This window comes from Pyxicephalus adspersus, chromosome 12 (genome assembly GCF_032062135.1).
Source record: "Pyxicephalus adspersus chromosome 12, UCB_Pads_2.0, whole genome shotgun sequence".
In the NCBI taxonomy this organism is placed as follows: Eukaryota; Metazoa; Chordata; class Amphibia; order Anura; family Pyxicephalidae; genus Pyxicephalus; species Pyxicephalus adspersus.
In genome coordinates this window covers 32,949,695-32,971,885 of record NC_092869.1, presented here as the reverse complement: position 1 = coordinate 32,971,885, position 22,191 = coordinate 32,949,695, and the positions used below count along the sequence as shown (strand labels likewise).

The following is a 22,191-nucleotide window of genomic DNA, read 5'->3' as shown; positions in this document are numbered from 1 at the left end:
AGGGACATAGGCAGCAATAAAAGTGAAAGAAGAATGAACGATGATGGGGCTTGAACATGCCACTCTGATAAACATGGTTTTTTGGAAATGTATGTTCAGTAAAAACTTCCAACACACTTTGGTGGCTCCAGGGGTCTTCTAGGTTACATATATTTTTGTCCTAAAAAAACAACATTTATACCTTTAAGGTTATAAATATTCCAACATAACACCCAAGGCCCTGGATTTTATTTTTAGATCAGGCGGAGTGCGATGGGCAGTTGGAGGGGCATCTGCAGAAGTTATGTTTCAGGGTCATGAAACAACATAAGTGAACAGCAATGTCTGAGTAAAAGAAATTACCTTTATTTTTCATTATATATTTCTTGTTTTTTTTTTCTGTTTTGGCTGAATGGTACTTTTAGGGAGGAATAATACTTTGTCTTTAACAATGCAAAAATTAAAAAATGTGTTTAAAAATTTGAATAGTCTGTCTATTGCTAGGAAATATAGGGAGCATTTGGCCAATAATGGCTTAACATGATATCTTCGTAAGGCAGCCACAACTATATTCATCAGCTCCTTTTTGCCGAGTTTAAGTCCCAAATACAACAGCAATAAATCTTCAGTGGATTCCAACTTGCTGGACTGCCAAGCAATGCAACTAACAGTTACCAAGTTGTAAATTTGAACTGGGAGAGTTTTTCTGTCTGGTGGTCTCATGATCCTAGTAAGATGCAGGAATTGTACATAAGTGCTAAATTTAACATAGGGTCATAAGGTAAGCCAAAAGGAACTACAGACGCTTGCAAATGTGTCTAATATAAGAAAATCTGCTGTAATTTCCTAAGCTCATGCTACTGCTGAAAAACCTTTGAGCTATGAATAATCGGAAAGCTGACCTCATCTAATACTATAATGCAATTTAAAATGAATGTCTGACTAATGCTTCCATGAGCTTTGTGATTGGATTGTACTAGTTTGCATGCATTGCGAGTGGGGTTTGTAATCCGAAGAGCCTTTTAGTTTAAGTAAATGAGGAGATGACCTGAAAGTTTTTTTTTTTTTTTTATATAAAAGTAAAACTATAGTAAGAGGTACATCCTGTCTCACTGCTTATTTAAAGGAGCACCTAGACCCACCTTTTCAAACTTGCCTACCCATCTTCTTCTGTCTCCTAAAGCATCACTACTTCCCACCAATCCATAGCTCCTCTTCTTTTGTATGATACTTCCTCCACCTCTTAGAGTGTAAGCTCTTTTGGGCAGGGTCCTCTCCTCCTGTGTCACTGTCTGTCATTTGCTACCCCTATTTATTGTACAGCGCTGCTTAATATGTTGGCGCTATATAAATCCTGTTTACTAATATTAATACTGTATACCAGTGAACTACCCACAATGCACAGTTTACCCAGTGCACAGTCTGCAGAGCTGACCTACCCTTAGAAAATGACTCCACAGCTTAGACTGATAGGGGCTCCGACCAATCGCAGTTTTTGCATGCTTCTGTGAGCCATATTTTCCAAAATTTGCCCTGCTCTCAACTAGGTTTGTTTTAAAAGAGGTTTAGGGGGAACAAAAATAAAACCATATCAGCATTCCATCATACCAAAAAAAAAAGATCTTATTGGTTTAGATTTCCCTCACTCCTTACCTCACACTGATTGAGGTCATTCTGTAAGCTCTCCCTCCACTTGTCTCTTCTATGACATGCTTGGTCCCAGCGGGAGTTTACCTCGTGTAGTCTTCTTAGAAGATTTCTGCTTTCCTCATTGTCATCCTGCTGGAACTCTTTACTGCTCAGGTTTGCAGATAAAACTAGCGCTTTATAATGATCAAAAGCTTTCAAGGTGTCCTGAAAAATGTCAAAAATGACAATGTTGAGTATTGGCCATATGTACTTAAAATGTGATTATATGTATATATATATTTGTTAAATACTGAATTCCAGGCATGACCTGGCATGAGTTGGTGGCTGCCTCTTTTACTGCTCAGTTGGGAGTTAAGGATAATATTTTGTCTGAATTCTCCAAGACCAAATCCAGAACCTTGTAGCAGAAATGTGGAGGCTATTACAGGTTCAAGGCGAGCAAACTCCATATCCACGCCCCTGGCTTTGGAATTTCATGTCCAACAAGCGTGGGAGTGATGGTCTAGCACTTAAAAACTTTGACCATATAGTCTAGATGTGATATGATGTACAGATACCTCCTGGAGGAAAGAGCACCCCCCACTATTGTTTGGCTACAGTGGTATGGTCAAACAACTAGTGTATATATGTGTGTGTGTGTGTGTGTGTGTGTGTGTGTATGTATATGTATATATATATATATATATATATATCTATCTATCTACAGAGAGAACTTACAATCTCCGTGAAGAAGGTGGATCCAAATTTTGAATGCAATTTTATCTTCGCAATACATGAATAAATCATTTCAGTTATAATACTCCGCTTAGAATTAGTTTACATACCCTAAATTTCTTCACTTTATGTTTCAGCTCTTGAATTGAAGTAGACGGCTTTAGTTTTTCAGCATTGTCAAGCTCAGCTTCGGTCTTCTCAAGCCACAGTGAGATATTATCCAAATCAGAGTTAAATTGCTGCCACTGCTGTAAATTCTGCTTTGCACTTAGCTCATTGCTTAAACTCTGAGCCTGAATAATCTCCCAGCGTTCAATAACACCTGCATAAACCAAAAAACATTTCATTTTAAAACAAATCGTTCCACCTAAGAGATTAAGATCCTGCCGTTCAAGCAGGGGTGACTAGGGCAAGGTATTTACAATCTAACGATAGCCCAATAACTAAGATCTAAATAGCATCCTGTCATCTGCCAATGTAACATACACATATGATAAGGTATTAAAAAAAAATAGGTAGGTTGTTAAAAAAAGCTTGTTCAAAATCATAGAAATGTATGATTTTGATTATTACAGAGCTGAATATATTGAAAGAAAAACTGTCAGTAAGTACTGACCTTTGATATAAGGGCCAAAAACTATTTTGCAATTAAGTGTTGTGGTTAACACACACATTGAGATGCCAATGAAACTGACTCAATACAAAATCACACTCATTTAAATTAACAAACATACCGCACAAAAATAGTTTAGAAATGGAAATTTGGTGCAGCTCTACAACAAATGCATGTTTCACTGTGTTATCTTTATTTTATCTGTCAGAAATGCACTTATCCCTTCATTTCATTTTAAGGGCTAATGACACACACCATGTTTGTTGGATTTCTGTATCAAGTAGTACCAGCCTTGCCCAGTTGTCTTTAAATAAAGTATCATTCCTTATGTCTGTGTCCTCAAGGCATGGTAACCAAATGACTTAAAGCCTCAAGATAACAATTGGGAAGTATAAAAAACAAATACAAGGAAAGTTTTTTTAAGGGTGAATTAAACAGGCCAAAAAAGAAGGCAATAGGAGAATATCATTGTTAGAAATTACACTATAATACAACATTTTGGCAAGTGTCTGAAATCTAGAGAGTTTATTTACTAGAACTTTCAAATGGGCAGTATAAGTATCTGAATTTGGCTTGGTATTGGTCTCTGGTAATCTGCACATTAAATCTCAGATTGGGCACGATAAATGCGGCACAAAGAGCCAACTAGTTGTGGTCACAGGACATTCTGAAAGAGTGAAAGACAGAGAAACACATCAATCTCCTGCTTCTTCTTTCACAATCTCAGATTGGCGATGGACAAGACCTGCAGCCGAGAGACCAGGTATCCTGCCTTGTCAAATAGCCCTGCACTGTGGTGTTATTCTCTAAACTAAATAGAAAAGGAATATGAATGCTTTGGCAGGTAAAATAGTATGAATTCCTCCAGTCTATGTAGCAATTTACATGGAGTTCAGCTGTAAGAATTGTAGATTGTTCTCTCCATAATACTTGTAAAATTTTGGTTAGAGATTTTCAATTTATTATTTTTCTGTTCTGCCTTTTAGCACATTAAACAAAAACTGTCAGGTCAGTGTGTTACAGGTTTACTGGCTGGTGATTCAATGAGGTGTAAAAATAGACTCCAATAAGTAGATAATGAAATAATCAGCATTCTAAGATGTGTAATTGGATAAAAGACTTAAAATCACATGCATGCAAACATCACAATGTCACAGTTCTAAATAGCTAAAAGCCAGTTTTGTTTATTCATTATTGGCACATACAGAAGGACCTGGCTAGTGACTGAGGGTGTCATGCATTTGCAGGGGTTACCAGCCCAATAAAAGTGGGGATGCGAGCAAAGAAATATGGAGGATGCCACTGCTAATCTTTGATGACAAAATTTGATCTTTTCAAGACCAAATTTAGGTAACAAAGGTGCTAACAAGAAGAGCTTGTGAACCTGCATTTTACAAATCTAGGATTAAAGGGCAGCTGACCTTTTGAAATCCCACATGAGCTTTTACAAGTGCTTGACCCCACTTTCATCTCTGTACAACCACAAACATATTCTAGTATGTTACTGTATGTTTGCAGACTGAGTAAAAAAAAAAAAAAAAAAAAAAAAAAAAGAGTGCTATTCCAAATTTTAGACAACACGTTGTATTCTATTATACCTGAATGTGTCCCTGGGCTGAAAATTCCCCGAAGCCCATTGTCATCAAGCTGTTCATCAGCAGTATCTGATATTCTTGCATCTGTTCCTCCCGAGGGAGTGGATGTAGGTGACTGCTCGTTCTATAAAATACAGAAGCAAGGTCATTACTAGTTGTAGCGTATGCTATTAATTCTGTTACATATAGCCAACAATACAAAACATACAAAGGACTCATCCAATGAGGCTTTGGTTCCCTCTGTAGCAGACCTCAGATCCTCTGAATTCTCATCAAGTTTGTACTCTGGTTTTACAGCTGCTATACGCTTGTCTGGAGAATGCCATGATGGAGTCTCCAAGTCAGATTTCCCTGTAATGGCAGAATAATATTAGTATGGAGCACTATAGAAAGTGGTGCCATTGAGCAATGCCAATCATTCTTCTTACAGGCACCACCATCCTGCACACTTACCAGCAGCAGCAGGTGAGGGAAAAGCATGGGTGCAGGATATGAGAAGTACCCGACTCAAGGTTATATGACATTTATAAAGACAAAGCCGATGTAAAGGTTAGATCAGTAGTACTTATAATGAATGGCTTAGCAAAATATTTTTAAATGCCCATGCAAACCACATAAAATAAAAATAAATGGATGGTTTCATTGTATCTGCACCTTTTTAGGGAGTCAGATACTGTAAAGCAGGATGGGGAAACAACAAGCGTCTCTATCAATTCTAGTTATCTGGTGAAGACCTCCATCATTCCCAAAGGAGAAATTAAAGCAATTGCAATAAAGTTCAGTGTATATCTATGGACCTTTGACTTTGGAATGTTTATAAGGAGAACAACATTTCACAGTTATACAGTTCCCCCATTGAAAAAATGTGATTATTTCCCTTGCCAAGAATGTACTAATATCCTACACTAACCATTAATTGCTTAACCATGACAGGTATTTGAAATGGCCACACGGATAATGCTGGTTATTCCACAGACAACACAAGTATCACCATGCCGAATATCCTTTTGCTCCTCTTTGGAAGATAAATTCACCATATAGGTCCATCCAATGAATTTCCCTTTATCAGGGAGGCAAAGCAACCACAGGGTGGATGGGGAGTCTGACAAATTGTAGCATAAACTACTGAAAAAGATCCTTGGGGTGTTGGCGATTGTGTTTCATAATATTTCCCTTTACTACTTACTTTAGTCCTAAAATCTCCTCAATTGGGGCTGAAAAACAAAATCAGAGTGGGGAATGGTTTGAACTTCTGGTTAAGTTTTTATTGTTGCTAGTGCTTTCCTGTACCTGTGACAACCACAACTTTCAAATTTTGTACAGAAACGGTCTGACTTCTCAATGGTACATGCAGAAACAAAAACTATCACAGACTGAACTCCCCCCACCCACATTGTATCTAAAACCAAAAAACAGCTGAAGTTGAGTTTAAAGACACATAAGTATCACAAAGTGGTAATGGAAACTTTTTACAACCATTGTTTCTCCATCCTGCCTTATATGCAAAAGTGCAGTTTAGGTACAAAAAACAAAGTTATGACTTAAATCCAGTGATTTTATTTATTATGAGTAGGGTCAATAGTCAAATAATGTAGAAAAGCTAAATCATCAAGGCAAAATACACAAAGTGTGGAGCATTGTGTATGATCATTGGTGTGCAATCTCTTAGCAAGGCAGAGGTTAAAAAAGAGGAAAATAAATAAAAAATGATGCCATGTCAGATTAATTCACATATCCCAAGAACATGGCCATTCATTCCAAACGCGGCTGTTGATGTGCCATGATAGAGGATGTGCTTTGTGAAATATGATGCTCACACAAAAAGCAGTAAAGGTAACGGCGCAGATGAAGGGGTATGAGGAAGGAGTAAGCTCGCATCACAGCAATGGTGCCAAAGTGAGACACATGCATTGGGCTGGGGCATACCAGAAGACGCTTGGACAGTTTTTGTTGTCATTATGACATAGGCCTCGGGACTTTCAGCAATTTCTACATCTGTAAAAAAGCAAGGTAATTGTTTTCCCCTTCAGTTTAAAGAACATATGCAAAAAAATAGTAGACATGTTTTTTTTTTTTTTTTGAAAGGCATAAGGGTAAGAACAACATGGGTTTAAATAGACTGCCATTTTGCCCTTCTGAGACAGAGTTTCTTTAAAAGCTCAGCTCACTTATACCTACCTTCTATGCACTCCTCCTTTGCTCTAGAATCTAAGCTCTGTGACGGAGGGCATCTAGAGGTTTACAAGTGTTGGAGCCTTGCCATGGACCATTCCAGCACAAGTTCATCATCCTGGTAGAATATCAAACGCTTATCTATACCCAGAAGCTCCGGGTATTTGTAAAGCAGAAGCATGAGCTTGGGGCAATAGATTAAGTCGGTGTAGGCTAGAACACCACTTTACCCTGAATGTTCAAGTGATAACATTTTCTTTTGTCAAAACCAAATAAACAACTTTTACCTGACAAAGGATTGTAGTAGGGACTTTCCTCGTCATTCTCATGCATGGAAGATCCTCCAACGTCAACAGTTGGATCCCACTCCAAGGGAATGGAGTCTACGCTGACTGGAGTTTCACGACCTGATCTCTCATGTGGGAGAGGTGGGGGCATCAGGTGGCACAGAGATTGGTGAGAGGTATCCACTTCAGGGATGGTGGAATGCCAGGAAGAATTCTGGATCTCTCTTGAATCTTCTCCATCAGTATCATTTTCTGATGTTTCTCGTTCTTCCTCCAAACGCTTTACAGCAGTAATGGAAGGGAAAAAAAAGATTTTAGTAAAAAGGTTGCATTAAAAAGTAAAATGGTTTTGGGAAAGAGAAATACATTGTCTCAACTGTGCATTGGAGATCACATTAAAAAAGAGTCCCCTTACCTAATGAAAGGCAAAAAGTGACTGTACCTCCACAACCCCCTTTCCTCGATTAACCTGAAATTTCTTTCCAACCCTTCCTCAGTTGCATGTGGCACTGAAATCGCTGGTACTGGCAACCAGTGGGAGCAGTAACTTCATTCTCTCATATGACAGTGCTCACAGCTTGTGAATGGCTGCTGTGGGAAGCGGCAACATACCCCTATATATGGCTGCAATGGGGGGGAAAAGCAACGGGGAAGCATTGGCATGGCAAGTATACATGGTTTAAGGTGAGGCCTTTTCACACACAGTAACTTTGTCCTCAATGGGCACAGACAGTCACTAAGCGTAAGCACAGCATTCACTGCATAGTCTTTTTACCTTTTTAAAACTTTATACTAAGTATTATCTTTGGCTTATAGAAAGCAAAACACTGGAATTTCATTTTTATCAATATTTTCTATGTGTGATTATACTATGTATGCATTGCATTAGGAGGCGTTCTTATTTTTGCATCTTTAGAATTGGATGGTGCTGGATATAAAATGTGTTAAATTAGCCCAAAAAGTACAACAATGTCTATAGAACACACAGCACATGTTAAAATGCCATAAATGGGACTAAGCCTAATGATTGGAAACACTGGCAAAATGAAAAGTAACTGATAAACATATGAAAGGCATTGATAACTCTTGTGTCTAGTTTCTCTGTAATTACTAGTTTGTCACAACTTACTCTCCTTTGATCTATTCTCTCTGCGTGCCTCCAGCAAGAGGATGACAGCAGAGCTTAAGCAAATCCCTAAAGTACAAGCTAAAACCTATGGTAATTAAATAAAGGATCTGCACTTCACTTTTTCACAGACTGACTAGTCCACCTTGCTAATACTTGTAATAAAAATGATGTCCACATACGAACTACAGCAGCCAAATTCTGCAGGCTTAAGTCTGACAACATTAGGATCTCCCATACAAGCCACACTTACCAATCCCTTTGATGTCAGTCTCTCATGGAACCTGTAGACCCGTCCGAATACCTCTTGGCAATATCTGTGAATCTCTTCCAACTCATCCTCAATAACCACGGCATCCATGGCCTCGCTTTTCTGGATCAGCTGCTCTCCAAAAACGATTAACTGGTCGATCTTGTTTGTGTTGAGGGTAATTTCTTGTTTGAAACCCTAAAAGGAAAACAAGTAATCGTTTGCATGTGTCTGGGATTGTTTCAGCTATATACACAGCAACACAGAGAACAATATAAATCATTCATTAGAGAGAATAACCTTCCAAGAAAATGTAAAGCGGAGGACCGCTCTAAGAGTGCCTGTATGCACGTTATTAATTTCAAAGTGAACCATTGCTATGCCACTTATCCCCTGGAACTGTCAAATATTCAAAAGAAAAGCTTTAATGGCTAGTAAAAGTTTTAATATCCTGCAGATATTTATGGACAGTAAGAAATATCTAACCAGAGCATGGCCTATTCTCATTCGGTGTTCTAGTATTGCAAACTGGTAAGAAGATACAGACCCCTAACTGGCTGATATCAGCATGTGTATGATCTGACATATATAACTGCCACAATGGATTTATTCATCTTAGTGTGGAACAGGGAATGGAAAGTCCAGAAGTGGCAGAGATTAATACACGGACATGGTATTGATTACTAATAACAAGAGTAGGAATAATCACCAAACAGATGGAACAAATAGCTTTCTATTGTGTAAAGCTTAACAAGTAGCATTCAGTTGTGATTTATTGCACAATGTTTTATTGGGGAACGGTTTGCTAAAATTGCAATTAAATTATTTCTAATTATGAATGAATGGCATTTTTTGATGCATTCTACACTTTATTACCTTTTAACTTTGGATGCAGAACTGTAGCTAGGTTAAAAAATATGTTATGGTATATGTAAAAATGTATAACTAGGCTTTTATTTGGAATTAAACTACACTTTAAAAAAATGCAAGGCCAGGTGGATTTCTTTTTTTTTTTTTTCAAAAAAAGGACAGAAGTATGTATAATCCTAACTGAAGTTAAATTATTCAGGACCAACCAATTTAGATGACTTTGAATTAAAAAGGAGATGGAAGTGACAAAGTGCTGATACAGCAGAACTGGAGTGGATAACTTTGCATGGTAAGTGTGCTATGGTTTGCCCACAATATTATAGCAAAAATATCCTTTCTGTTTTGTTTTAATTTATAAAAAAAAAAAAAAGCCCTCGCGAATCATTATAACTAAATGCATTGGTCATTCTTGTGTCTTTCTTGCCTAACATTGCATCTATCGCATAGAGGAAAAATAATCAGAAACTTTAAATAGAAATACATGAGACCTCTAATAATATGTAAACAGTGGTATATGGTACTAGTAGTCCTTTTAAATGATGCATCTAACATTGTGTACAGCACAGAGCTTCTTTAAGCCTTTTCATTTTTTACTCCTGTAAACAATGTTTAGAAAGCTGTATTTCATTTTAGTGATTACCATAATAAAATTATATATTAAACAAACATGTCAAAATGAAAACCACATAAACAGATATGCCAATGGAAACAAACAAATACATACTATTAATTGCTGCATCTTCTCCTCGATGTCACTTTTATGGCCACGGCAGATACAAACCTCAAACTTCTTTTGTTCTTCTTTGGCTCTTGTATATAACACATCAGAGGAGTCCGGGGAAGCAGCCATTGCTTCAGCTTCTTTAAGCCAGTCATCGAATTTGGAGTAGTCTTCTAGGAACTTCTGCCACAAACGCCAGGTTTCCTCAATTCTGGAAAAAAAAATAATAATAAGGATTTGTGGGCATGAGTAGGCACTTTGGGGATTCTCTTTAAAGAGAGCTGGTTATATTAGGAGGTCACTTAAAATGTGAACTTTAAGGAATTTTTGGAGGGAAGATCCTATCCAAAAAGTCTCTAACAATCAACTATTGATAGTTTTACATGAGAGTAAATTGTTGGACCCCCCCACCAGTTCATTAATGCTGCTTGTGTGCCCAAATGTTAATAGACAGAAAGTGATGGGAAGTCCTTTAGAATAAGAATGGAGGGGAAATCTCCCAGAAAGGTCAGATAATAGGGGAACAATTATCTTATAGAGGATTCTTCCCTCACTGCTATGTCTCTGGGTCAGGTAGTGATGAAAAGAAAACCCAATCGGTCAGGAAGAAATGAAAAGGCATCAGTTTTAAATCATTTTCTACTTTATCTAAAACTAAAATTTTGGGCTTTAAACCTACCCTAATTTCCCACAGGCAAGTTTATTGATGTTAGTCCTGTGCATGCATAATAATAAGCATTCATAGTTGCATTAAACCGAACTCATTTTATTAAGGTCAGTCTTGAAACCTTGGCAGACCCATAGAAGGCTCTGTAAGGAGCAACCCAGTGTTCTCCCCAGCCCCTTTTAGCTGGGCGCACCACCCGGCACTTTTCAGTAACCACCTGGCTGTTTGGGTGGTTACTAAAGAGTTGGGTCACTATACTAAGACCACCACTAGCCTACAATTTCTTCCCACCCGGTTTTAAAAAATTCTGGGTTTAGCACTGGACCCACCAAACCTGGGAGGTTTTTGGGGCAAGCTCCTCAGAAGATTTAAAGTTAAGGTAAAGAGAAGGCTGGACTGGCTGGATTTATCTGCAGACCTATAAGAATAATTTATCCAGAGTTGGATGGTTGGACAATGACTGGAAGCATGAGCATGCATTCTACACAAAGAATCTGTACACCAGCAATACTAAAAATGGTGTGTAGAAGACATCAGTAGATAAACAGCTACCAAAGAAGATCCTCATCAATCTTTTTTATATTCTGTGCTGATAAAAATCTGGATTCTTGCAAGGTATATCTGACGACTGGTACCCAGTTCTTACCGGAGGCGTCTCTCCATAGACATTGTACAAATGTTTCTCCATCGTTTATCTAGACTCCGTGTGGTCTGTTGTATGGAGTCACACTCCGTTTCATTGGCACATGCATCTGTGTCATGCAACAGACGCTCACAGATATTTAATACTGAAGCCACCCCAGCGCTGTGCAGCTCAATGTCCTTTTGTAGGTCCTGAAAATACACAAAAACATTGTGGCTATTAGCTCTTTGGTCTTCTGAATGTTCTCACACTCTGTAGGAAACCTGTACAGAAATAAATTGCTATAGCTGAATTCAGAAATCTTTGTGTATATGTCTGGTGCAATGACGTTACGATTTCAGATTCTGAACACTTTGGGTCTACTACATGGGTAGGTGGTCTAGCTGATCCAATATGTAAAACCCAAAAGGTTTTAAGTTCCATTCAATAACAAGTTGTTCTCTGCAGCCCTAGCCTTGTTGTTCTGTGTTGTATATTATACAATTCCTGTTTTTTTTTCTAAGAAGAGAGAACTTGCCCTTTGTTCCTCCAGTTTCTTGTTTATCTCCTGGTCATCACAGATGCTGTAAATCACGGGTTTAGATAATTCAGATTCAATGCGAGCCAGCCAAGTGCGCAGGTTGCTCATGTTTTTGTCCAGCTGCTGGATGATTACCAGCGTTTCCTTCAATTTCTTCACACTGTAGAAGAAAGAAAAAACAAGATTACACTACAAGACAAGTTACTTATTATTATTATTATTATTAATAAACAGGATTTATATAGTGCCAACATATTACGCAGCGCTGTACATTACTTCTGCACATACTTTCAGCGCACCAGTAAACCCTTACCAAAAAAATAAAAATAAAAAAATTCTCTCACTCATTTTACATGTTGAATGCCTAATATATATATATATATTTTAATAAACTTTTTATTGAAGGATGTTACAAACAACAAACAAAAAAATATTAATGGCAATGCCACAATCAGGGTTACAACAAAAAACTAAATAGAAAAAACATAAATAAAATAAAAAAACAAAAACAACAAGCAGGCATAATAAAGAAACACTGTAAGTGATATGGATTTGCACATTATTTATAATGGCCATGGCTTCCGCTCATGCATCAAGATCACAGGGGGATCATTATCTAACACTCTCAAAGTATACCAAGAAGTGTGTTCGAAAGTATGTTTAAGCTGGCGTTTTATTGAAGGAGATTGGGTGTCTTTGCAAGGTTCCCATATTTCAAAAAAATGTTGCTACCTTAGTTTCCTTGTCCAGGGATGCTTCAATCCAAGCCATTTGAAAAACATAACCCAATTTCTCCTTGAAAAGCCCAAGAGTTGGTGGATTTGGATCTAACCATTTATGTAATATCTTTTTCTTGCCCACTACCGATAAAATAGCCAATACATTTCCACTGCCCCTGGTGATCCTTGCACCATGTAGATCATAAGTACCTAGGATAGCCCATTCTAGAGTTAGTGGAACATAATTAATGAAATAGGAAGAAATATAACGGGCCACCTCCTGCCAAAAGCTCTCTTTTTTTTGGCAGTTCCAAAAAGCATGATACAAACCCATTTGATCTTGCAAACATTTAGGACAAATAGAAGTAGGGGTATAACCCATCAAATATGCATGCTGTGGAGAAATATAAACCCCATGATAAATTCTAAGGGTCATTTCTCTATACATCGCTGAGGGGAGTACTGACCATGCCCTGGATAATGCTGGTAAAATATCATCGGCTGCTTTATTTGGAAAATGATCAAACCATTTAACCAGACCTGTTTTTTTCTAATAGAATAGTCCAAATCTAAATTAATTGATTTGTAATTTTCCGTAATTGCTTTTCTAAAAGGATTTCCCTTTGACAATAAAGTATTCCAGGGATTTTTCCCAACCTCTGGCCGATAAAGATTTCAATACTCTCGAAGCTTTCAATACTCTGTAGCTGCATGAAAACATATACCGCAGATCCCAAAAAAGGATATTCACTCGCCACAGTTTCAAACTAAAGAGGTCGCTGTGAGTTTCTATCCACCAGTGACCTAATAGTCAAAGAATGGAAAGTCGGACACTTCTGTAGTAAAGAGAAATGGGCTAAATATGGGAGATCCAGGTTACCCCAATATGGCAAAAATGAGAGGAATGACTGTTCAAAAAATGTTTTCCCCTAATCCTGTTCTATATTCTCCAACAAGAAAACAATATCGGATTTGATATCACTTCCTCTGGTAGTAATTCTTTATGCATATGCAAAACATATTTTAGATTAATGTGAGAAATAAATTGTTCATCCAGTGTAGAGTCAAAATATACATCAGTATCATGCAACAAATCTGTAATATATCTTAAAATATACGCAGCATTATATAGTTCTATATCAGGAAAATTTACTCCACCGTTTCGTATAGGTTGCTGCAATACACATAGACATACACATGTTAATCTGGCACATTTAACTCTTCATATAAATTCAGAAAATAACTTTAAGCTTTAGGATCAGATTTTTTTTATTTACTAAAGTCAAGGATTGGAGGATATACAGAAACCATGGGAAAACAATTTTTATTAAGCTGATCCACTCTAAATATGAAAGCATCAGTTTGGACCAATTACGCAATTGTTCAGTAAAAACTTGGAAAATTGGTTCTACGTTCTGAGAATACAATTTCTGAGGGTTTTTGGTGATTTGCACTCTTAAATATTGTATTTTCTCCTTGCGCCAAATGAAAGGAAAATCGCTACTCCACACAGATCTCACAAATTTTGTGAGATACATGGCTTTAGACTTATCCAGATTGATAGTATAACCTGAAACAGCACCGTATTGATTGATTAAATTTAAAATGGGTTTCAAACCTTGCCACGGATTAGAAATGTACAACAGCAGATCATCTGCAAAGGCGGTAATTTTAGGGTACGCGATCCCACTAGTATACCTTTAAACTCAGGTAAATCTTCTAAAAGCCGGAGGAGAGAGTCTAAAGCCAAATTAATAAAATTGGGGAAAGGGGGCCCCCTTGTCTGCCTATTATTATTTAACCCACATCCTATGAGCCCAGGGTGTCTAGGTCCCAACCATTGTTCTGGACAGAGAGCAAAGCCAACATAATAAATTCCCACTCTGAGGCATTTAGGATCTGCCCACCATTAGGAAGGTAAAATGTACTGATCAGTGGACTGGACCAAGGACATTTGGAAAACAAAGGTATTGGATTTAGGGGGCTGTATGGTGAAATCATAGTTTACAAAAGGTAGGCTTGGAATGAAAACAACGATGAATGTGCACATCTCCACCTCCATCCCTAAAATCCTTTACTAGGCACTACTACTGTGCCCAGTGGTCAAGGGTACGCGGTTCATCACTAAAGCCATGGAGATCATCTTGTCTTATTGGTCCTAACCACACGTAGAATGTTGCAGAAATACATAAAAGGTTTTATGAGATGACTGCCACCACTGAGGAAGGGGCATGGATATACAGATGTCCCTTACAACCACAGATCAAGAATATATTATTCAAGGTATATTGTTCTATTCCATGGGTCATCCAATTAGTTAGTGTGAGATGCCTATTAAAGATGGGTTATTTTTTACTCCCAGCTAAACTATTATAAATCTATCTTGGAATAAAATATTTGAACCGGAATTATATAATCTATAGACGACTCACAAAAGTGAAGGAATTTGGGAGATGGAGGGTCAGATCCCATCTAAATTTAGTTGCAATATAGGATAAAAAACTGAAAAATTCTAAAAATCTTTTAATTTATTGGACTGAAGCCTTATCACTAAATTTTACCAAAATTTGGAGCTTTTTTAATAAAATAAAATTTTGTGATCCTTTAGTTTAGGAGTGTCGTATTTTAGGTACTTTTAATTAATAGGTGCCAAAGCAATTGTTGTCTCTTTTCGAAAGCCCACCCAAAGCAAGATCATAGCACTGGAACGAGTGCAGCCAGACAGGAAATCGCTGCAGAGCTATTAAGATGTAAAAAAAAACCACACACACAGCATGGGAATTCATAGGGATACACAATGCTTAAGCAAAAGAAATCCTAATTTAATTTGCGTGACGTTTCTTTCTAGATTACCTGTCCATACTCGCGGTTATGAAATAACTCAAGAAAGGATACTTTTTTTACATATTAACTTTCCCCTCATATAAAATACATTTTGATCATATATTAAAATTTGAGATTTGCTACAACAGTAAATATTACATTGTCACAAATATCAGTAAGAAGTAAATAGCATGTGTGCTGTAATCAGATCTGTAGTACCAAAGTGCAAATTATGTAGTTCCAAGTGCCTTAAAATCAGAATACTCTCGGTTAGCACCGAGTTCCCCTAGCGTCCAATCAGATCTACCCTTTTGCTGTCCTGTGCAGGGTCTTTTTCTTACAAGGAGGAAGCTGACAGGTTTCTATGAGCAGCAGATTATTTTTTGATGAGGCCTATAGGGTTCAGTACTGTTGCATACAGATACTACAATTTTTTATTCCCCCGATAAAAGAATCCGGTTGCTGCTGGCACTCAAATTTAAACCCCCAAGGATAAGGGAGGGGAACCCGGTGCATACAAAAAACCCTTGCAGCATAATCTCACAATAATCCTGCAATACATTCATTTCTTTTGCAAGCCCATAATCAATGCTGCACTGTAAATGAAAGCACGCTAACAAAAGCCGGCATCTGGCTGCACCACTGGAATTATCAGTGCCGTAAACCTGTAGACAACTGCAAAGATAAACATATGGGAAATGCCTTACCATAAAAGCAGAAGGGAATTATGTCCTTACAATGCACGCCTCCGAATAAAATCCTGTATGCTTCACCGACTCTTCTCGCCCAGGTAGGATTGAAGCTCTGCCTGGATCATTCATGGCCATGAAAGGCAGATGAATCAAAGGCCGCATAACCTGCATTGGTTGTGACAGCCAGCCATTCATTCACATGTCTGTACACAGCACATACAAGCATTGCTCTGATCCCATCCCCCTACAGAGGAGCAGATTGTACGCACCGAGGACAGGGGAGGGCAGTGTACCAGAAGACATAACATTGTGTATGCTCCATAGTAAGGAATTCTGACAGTAAGTACAGGCACAGCATCCTTGGAACAAATCCCCCTCCTCGTCCAATGGCCTACATATTCACTGGCTCATATGTGAATGTAGATAAGGGTACACAGCCCCTCCTTTACAATGCAGCTACAGCAATGACAGCCGTAGATACAGGTAGCTTTCTTTTTTATTTTTTTTTTAATCACCATTATTTTTGGAAAAAAAAAGATTTTTCAAAAATTATTTCCAAATTTGCGTTTAGGAACATTTTAGATCAAGTGTTTGTTCGTCAAATGTTTTTTGTTGCATAGCCATATAAAGCTAGGATTAATAACTTTCCATTTTTGGATGAAACGGTTTGAATTATTGCACACAATCTGCATTTCTGGGACATCGTACATTAATATCTGGTACTATCAGGTGCATTTTGAACACTTCTAAACTTGCTAGCAAAATTGACTACTTTCAGAAACTCCATTTCCTAACAGTGATCACCATACCTGCACATTATAGCCTGTTCTCTTTTGGGATCTAATTATTTTGGCCCAGCAAGTCCATTCCTCTTCTCAATATATACGCCTATGTAGGATGGAGGAATGGGGAATACTATAGAGCAGGGCTGTCCATACTCCAGTCCTTAGGGGCCACAAACAGGCAAAAATTTTCATATGGTCAGCTGCTATTACATCCAAGATCAAAGAGGAGGTCAAGACAGTCTCGGGGCGTTTGGTTTGTCTATGCAAGGGACACTTCTCTAAGTAAATAAATTATCCAAAAGAAGTTGCATGAATTTATTAGGTACACGTAACAGTGTAATTATTTTTTTTTTGGCTAAAAAGGTATATCTCTAAATCTAGGCAGATATTGAAAAAATATTGAGGAGTAGTGTTTAAAGCGGAACTATAGTTCTACATTAAAATATAGCAAGCGATCAGGACTTTTATTGCAGGTTAGGCAGGCAACATGCACCTGTGCAACTCTGTTGAAGTTGCAGGCATATGCTGGGAATCCTGGAATCCGTCAGGACTGAATGATTTCCCATGCATAAGTCATTCTGGCCTGGTCATTCAGGATCAGAACCTGAGCAGATGAAGATGATGATCAGATGAAGAGGAATGGTAAATGTGAATTAAAAAAAAAAAAAAAAAAAAAAAAAAAAAAAATCAGGCAGGTAAGGTTATTTTATTGCAGCAGAGACATTGCCTGTCCATTCAGCAAAAAAAGGACCAGCTTGGAGGGATAAACTCAGCACTCTTCTACTGCTCCTTCTTTCTCCAGTCATGGGGTGACCTAGATTTTTTGCATATTTTCAGAGAAAAGTCAAATCACAAATCTGGCCCTGTTGTTTTGCAGGACTGTATGGCTCTATCCAGATCTGAACACACGACATGTAAAACAGTTCCCACAAATATAAATTGGGTCGAAAGATTTGAGTTACTGGAGCAGTACAGCAATTGCACTCCTTTAGCGGATGCTGGCTAGCACCTGCTATGTTTTTTTTATTCTTAGAATACTACTTGGCCAGAAGCCTAATGAAGCTTTGTGGTCTTTTAATCCGAGCTGCTGGAGATCCGGTAAACCGAGGGTGGCTTTTCTATCATTGCCATGCCTGGAGATTGCACGTTTAACACACTAAGTTAAAGAATGCAAGCAAAGAACGGCCAAGCAACAGGATACACCACAGGTAATTATACATCTCAACACCTACATAATGACCCTTGTCTGTCCGGTGTCACACTATAGGAAGCTAAAGGCATCTCTAGACAACAAATAAAGTCTCTCAGCTAATGCTTTCCAAGAAACAATACAACTGTAGTTACAGGACACATGATTCTGGGCATAACACCCATGTTCCAAGAAAATAATGGCATCAGCTAGCTCAACCGTTCTCAATCAGGGTTCCTACAGAGGAATGTTTTTCCAATTTGTGCATTTCAGATAGGTTGCCACTTACATCAATAATCATATCAGCTATCTATAAGGACATTCCCCTGAGACCATCATTGTAAGAAGCATTCCCACTGATCACAGAGTTGTAGATATAATTAATTATCGACAGGGGTTTTTATCAGACCTAGACGTTACTTTAAGGGTTCCTTCATTTAAAAAAAGAAAATAGGAATGATTGAGCTAGCTGGAAAGCCAGACTTAGAATATCAATGTGTAAAAAGAAGAACTATACACGAGGTACTATTTGCCCTCCTTTCAGAGTTATATGAGGAAAGCAACAAGTCTACCTTCAACTTTTACTTAACTTTGCTCCCCACCATGAGCACAGAGAGGCACCAGATACTTCTGGGTATGCAGAGCAGGTCACTTCTTTTCCTTCCCAGTGATGGCCAACCAGATACTCACATAGACAACTTGTGACCTGGAGATTCAAAGAGCTATTCATGTTTACGCTCAGTATTTGGACAGGGTGGGAAGTAGACTTTATGGAGCTGGGGAGGACAGCAATTTAAATTAACCAGTTTTGTTGGTTTTGTAGGCAAAACATAGGTTTGCATAAAATGAGGAAATAATCTTCTCCATTCCTGGTTGATGCTGGATCAATCCACCTCAACTCATAGTAAAATTATGGATCCAAAAATCACCTGGGACGGGGAGATTGGGTTTACACCAGTGAAAAACGTTTGCTCTTTCTCCCAAATTTAGGTGATCCGAGCATTCACATTCATGGAAAGATCTTTTGATGGACAATTATCTGATGTCTGTAGGTAATACAAAATACCACCACCATTGTTGGCCTCCATTGGAAATTGTGGCTAGCCTTATTTTGGTGCCTTAGAGTCCCTGAGCAGGATGAAGTATGCAGCAAATAAAAGTCAAAGTCAGAAAATTGCATCAGTGAGTAATGAATGCAAATCAGAATGACTGTCAGCCAACTAGATGTTTGCAATGGTTGTTAACTTATTTCCCTTATGACAGGTTTCCTTTAAATGAGAAAAGCCTAAATAGAAAGGTTTTAAAATGCAATTGTCTTAGTGACTGAATACTAAGCAGTCATCACACCCTTTCCTGCTGGATTTCCCAGCTTTGATGTACACTTTGTAAGCCATGTGAACTTTAAAAGCCAAAAACACAATGAACTCATAATTACATCAGAATGGTGTCATAAACTGAAAATCATTTACAGACATTGTAAAGCCTGTTTTTTTTTATCCCAAAGCCCAAAGGTTACACTTGAAACAAACCTAAATATTATTAATCCTCAAAGTACACACACAGGCAATACATTTGTGCCAGTATTCGGCAAGGAAAGTTGTGCAAAATGTCTTAGTGGAAGTGTCTTAACATTGACCTACCATTAAAGGATGATGGAAGCTGCCATTGCTTTCAAGGTCTCATGCTGCCTGTCAGCCATCTCATCATGGATGTCTGACCGATTCCTGAAACTCAACCTGGATAGAACAGAACTCATCATCACCCCCCCCTCTCAAATTCCTAATCTCCCCCTGACATATATCTAACTGTTAACAACACTGTTATTCGGCCCTCCCCTCAGGCACGTTTTCTTGGTGTCACCTTTGACTTGGCCCCTCTCATTCACCCCCCATATTCAGAACATTTCCAGGTCCTGTCACTTTCACCTACGCAACATCTCCAAAATCCGCCCCTACCTGTCCCTGAGACCACCAAACTCCTTGTACATGCTCTTATCATCTCTCATCTGGACTACTGTAACATCCTTCTCGCTGGTATTCCACTAACCTGACTCTCTCCTCTACAATCTATTATGAATGCTGCAGCAAGACTCATCCATCCTTCCCTCCGCTCCTCTTCCGCTGCATCTTCTTGTAGTTCTCTCCATTGGCTTCAATTTCACCTTAGAATCAAATTTAAGCTCCTGTGCTTTGCCTTCAAATCCCTACATAGTTCTTGTCCGACTTGCATTTCTGGCTTGGTAAAAAAAATACTCCCCCTGCCGCTCTCTCCGCTCCTCCAATGACCTACTAATGACTTCCTCACTCATAACCTCATCACACGCACAGTTACAAGACTTCTCTAGAGCTGCCCCAACTCTCTGGATGGTCTTCCTTGTCCTATTCGGCTTGCTTCTATATTCTGCTCATTTAAAGGAGCGCTCAAAACCCATTTTTTTTAAACTTGCCTACCCGGCTTCTTCTGTCTTTTGAAACCATCACTACTTCCCACACTACATATCTCCTCTCCTATTGTGTGTGAAATTCCCCCACCTACTAGATTGTAAGCTCTTCAGGGCAGGGTCCCTATTTAATGTACAGCACTGAGTAATATGTTGGCGCTTTAAAAATCCTGTTTATTAATAATAATAATTGCTGAACCTATTCTAACCTATTCTAACTGCCTGCATGTACATCTGATCTTTTGTTTCAGTACGGCCAGTCTGAAATAAGCATGCAGATAACTGTGACAATTAGTTGAACACCTGAGCTGCATCCTCATTTTGGGTCAGTGATTCAGAAAGTGATTGAGGCTGAATATTGGAATACCAACCAATAAGAACCAGATAGGAAATATTAATATTATTAATAAATTATGAATAGTTAAGAAGTCAGTGCATGTTCCACAGAACCCTAGGCAGATATAAAAGATACAAACTTAAGCAGCTCTGCAATTGTTAATGCACTGTTCTCATTTCAAGAATAGAATTAATGATGTAAGAACCTGAATTTATTCCAATATCAGTTTTCAATCCTCATACAGTAGAGCTGGAGTGGGAGATGAAATGATGTACAAGTAGCCAATAAATAAATGTGCCTACAAGAAGCATGCTCATAGAATAGAAAACTGTGATCTATCAAAAGATTAGCTCATCACTGAGCTCTTCTCTTTTCACTGTACAGTCACTTGCTTGAGAAGGGCCACAACAACATAGACTTAGAGAAAATGGGTTGAACGATGCTGACCACTGGACTGAAGACATCTGGTACAGAGAAAAATACTTCTTTTTATTAGTGGTCAAGCAATAGAATTTGAGTGATCAATTTCTAAGCCGTTCCACTTTCAGGTTTCTATCGATCGAATGGACTATAGGAATACCTGGGTGGCCACCATTAGACACCCATTTTTAATCTGCTTTAACAGGAAAAAATTCTAGGAATTTTATGAAGTAACTGTTATTACAGTGATCATTGAGTAACTTCACCAGTAAAATGTTATTGCCTTGAACATATTAACTATTACAATTCAGAAGAGAAAAAAAGAAAGAAGAGGGCAGATGTTGCAGCTCAGCATTTTCTAGCCGCCTATTCAGACTCTCCAGTCTCCCCCTTCGCTTTTGTACTACATCAAGCTGCAGCCAGTAATCAGAGTTGACAATCCTTTTCTGAATGGCACAAGCCCTTACACACGCACACAATGCATGTAAAGGAGGGAGCCGCTTGTAGAAGTGCCATATGGCCAAGCCGAGCCTGATGTCACAGACTGAATCACATCAGTGTCTAAGCCTACAGCCAGACTGATGGACTCTGCAAATCGGGCACACTTCAGGCACTTTAGTCAATAGTATTATTGTTTGAATCTATTTCTATGGAGCATTACAACCAATTATACAAGTCTGCAAAGTGTTTTTAAGGCTTATTTATTGCGGTTATTCGTTAATAAATGTAATAAAAAGCAAAAGTCAAACAAATGATTCAATGGCATGGCATTTGTAATCCAAAAAGATTGCACTTAGAGGCCTAAAGGTCAATTCCAACCTTAGGTTTGAATTGTGCTGGACCTTTCACACTTGTGGGGGAAAAGTACGCAGTTGACGGGTCAAAGAACAGTAAACTTCTGCTTGCACCTAGGATTGGCAGACTGCACTGCAGGTAACCAAATCTGCACACGGCACAGACCATGGCACCAATCCTCCCA

At 38.3% G+C, this 22,191-nt stretch overlaps 1 protein-coding gene across 1 annotated transcript in view; it reads right to left on the bottom strand.

Annotated features, from left to right (window-relative positions):
- SYNE2 (spectrin repeat containing nuclear envelope protein 2) overlaps positions 1 to 22,191 on the bottom strand; it is a 202,439-nt gene that overhangs the window by 5,445 nt on the left and 174,803 nt on the right. The window contains exons 90-99 of the mRNA XM_072427657.1: positions 11,805 to 11,967; positions 11,291 to 11,478; positions 9,981 to 10,188; positions 8,390 to 8,584; positions 7,011 to 7,290; positions 6,478 to 6,546; positions 4,760 to 4,902; positions 4,555 to 4,675; positions 2,454 to 2,665; positions 1,633 to 1,833 (exon numbers count right to left, since the gene is read on the bottom strand). Coding sequence (XP_072283758.1) covers positions 1,633 to 1,833; positions 2,454 to 2,665; positions 4,555 to 4,675; positions 4,760 to 4,902; positions 6,478 to 6,546; positions 7,011 to 7,290; positions 8,390 to 8,584; positions 9,981 to 10,188; positions 11,291 to 11,478; positions 11,805 to 11,967 — 1,780 coding nt within the window. The remainder of the gene's footprint in view (positions 1 to 1,632; positions 1,834 to 2,453; positions 2,666 to 4,554; positions 4,676 to 4,759; positions 4,903 to 6,477; positions 6,547 to 7,010; positions 7,291 to 8,389; positions 8,585 to 9,980; positions 10,189 to 11,290; positions 11,479 to 11,804; positions 11,968 to 22,191) is intronic.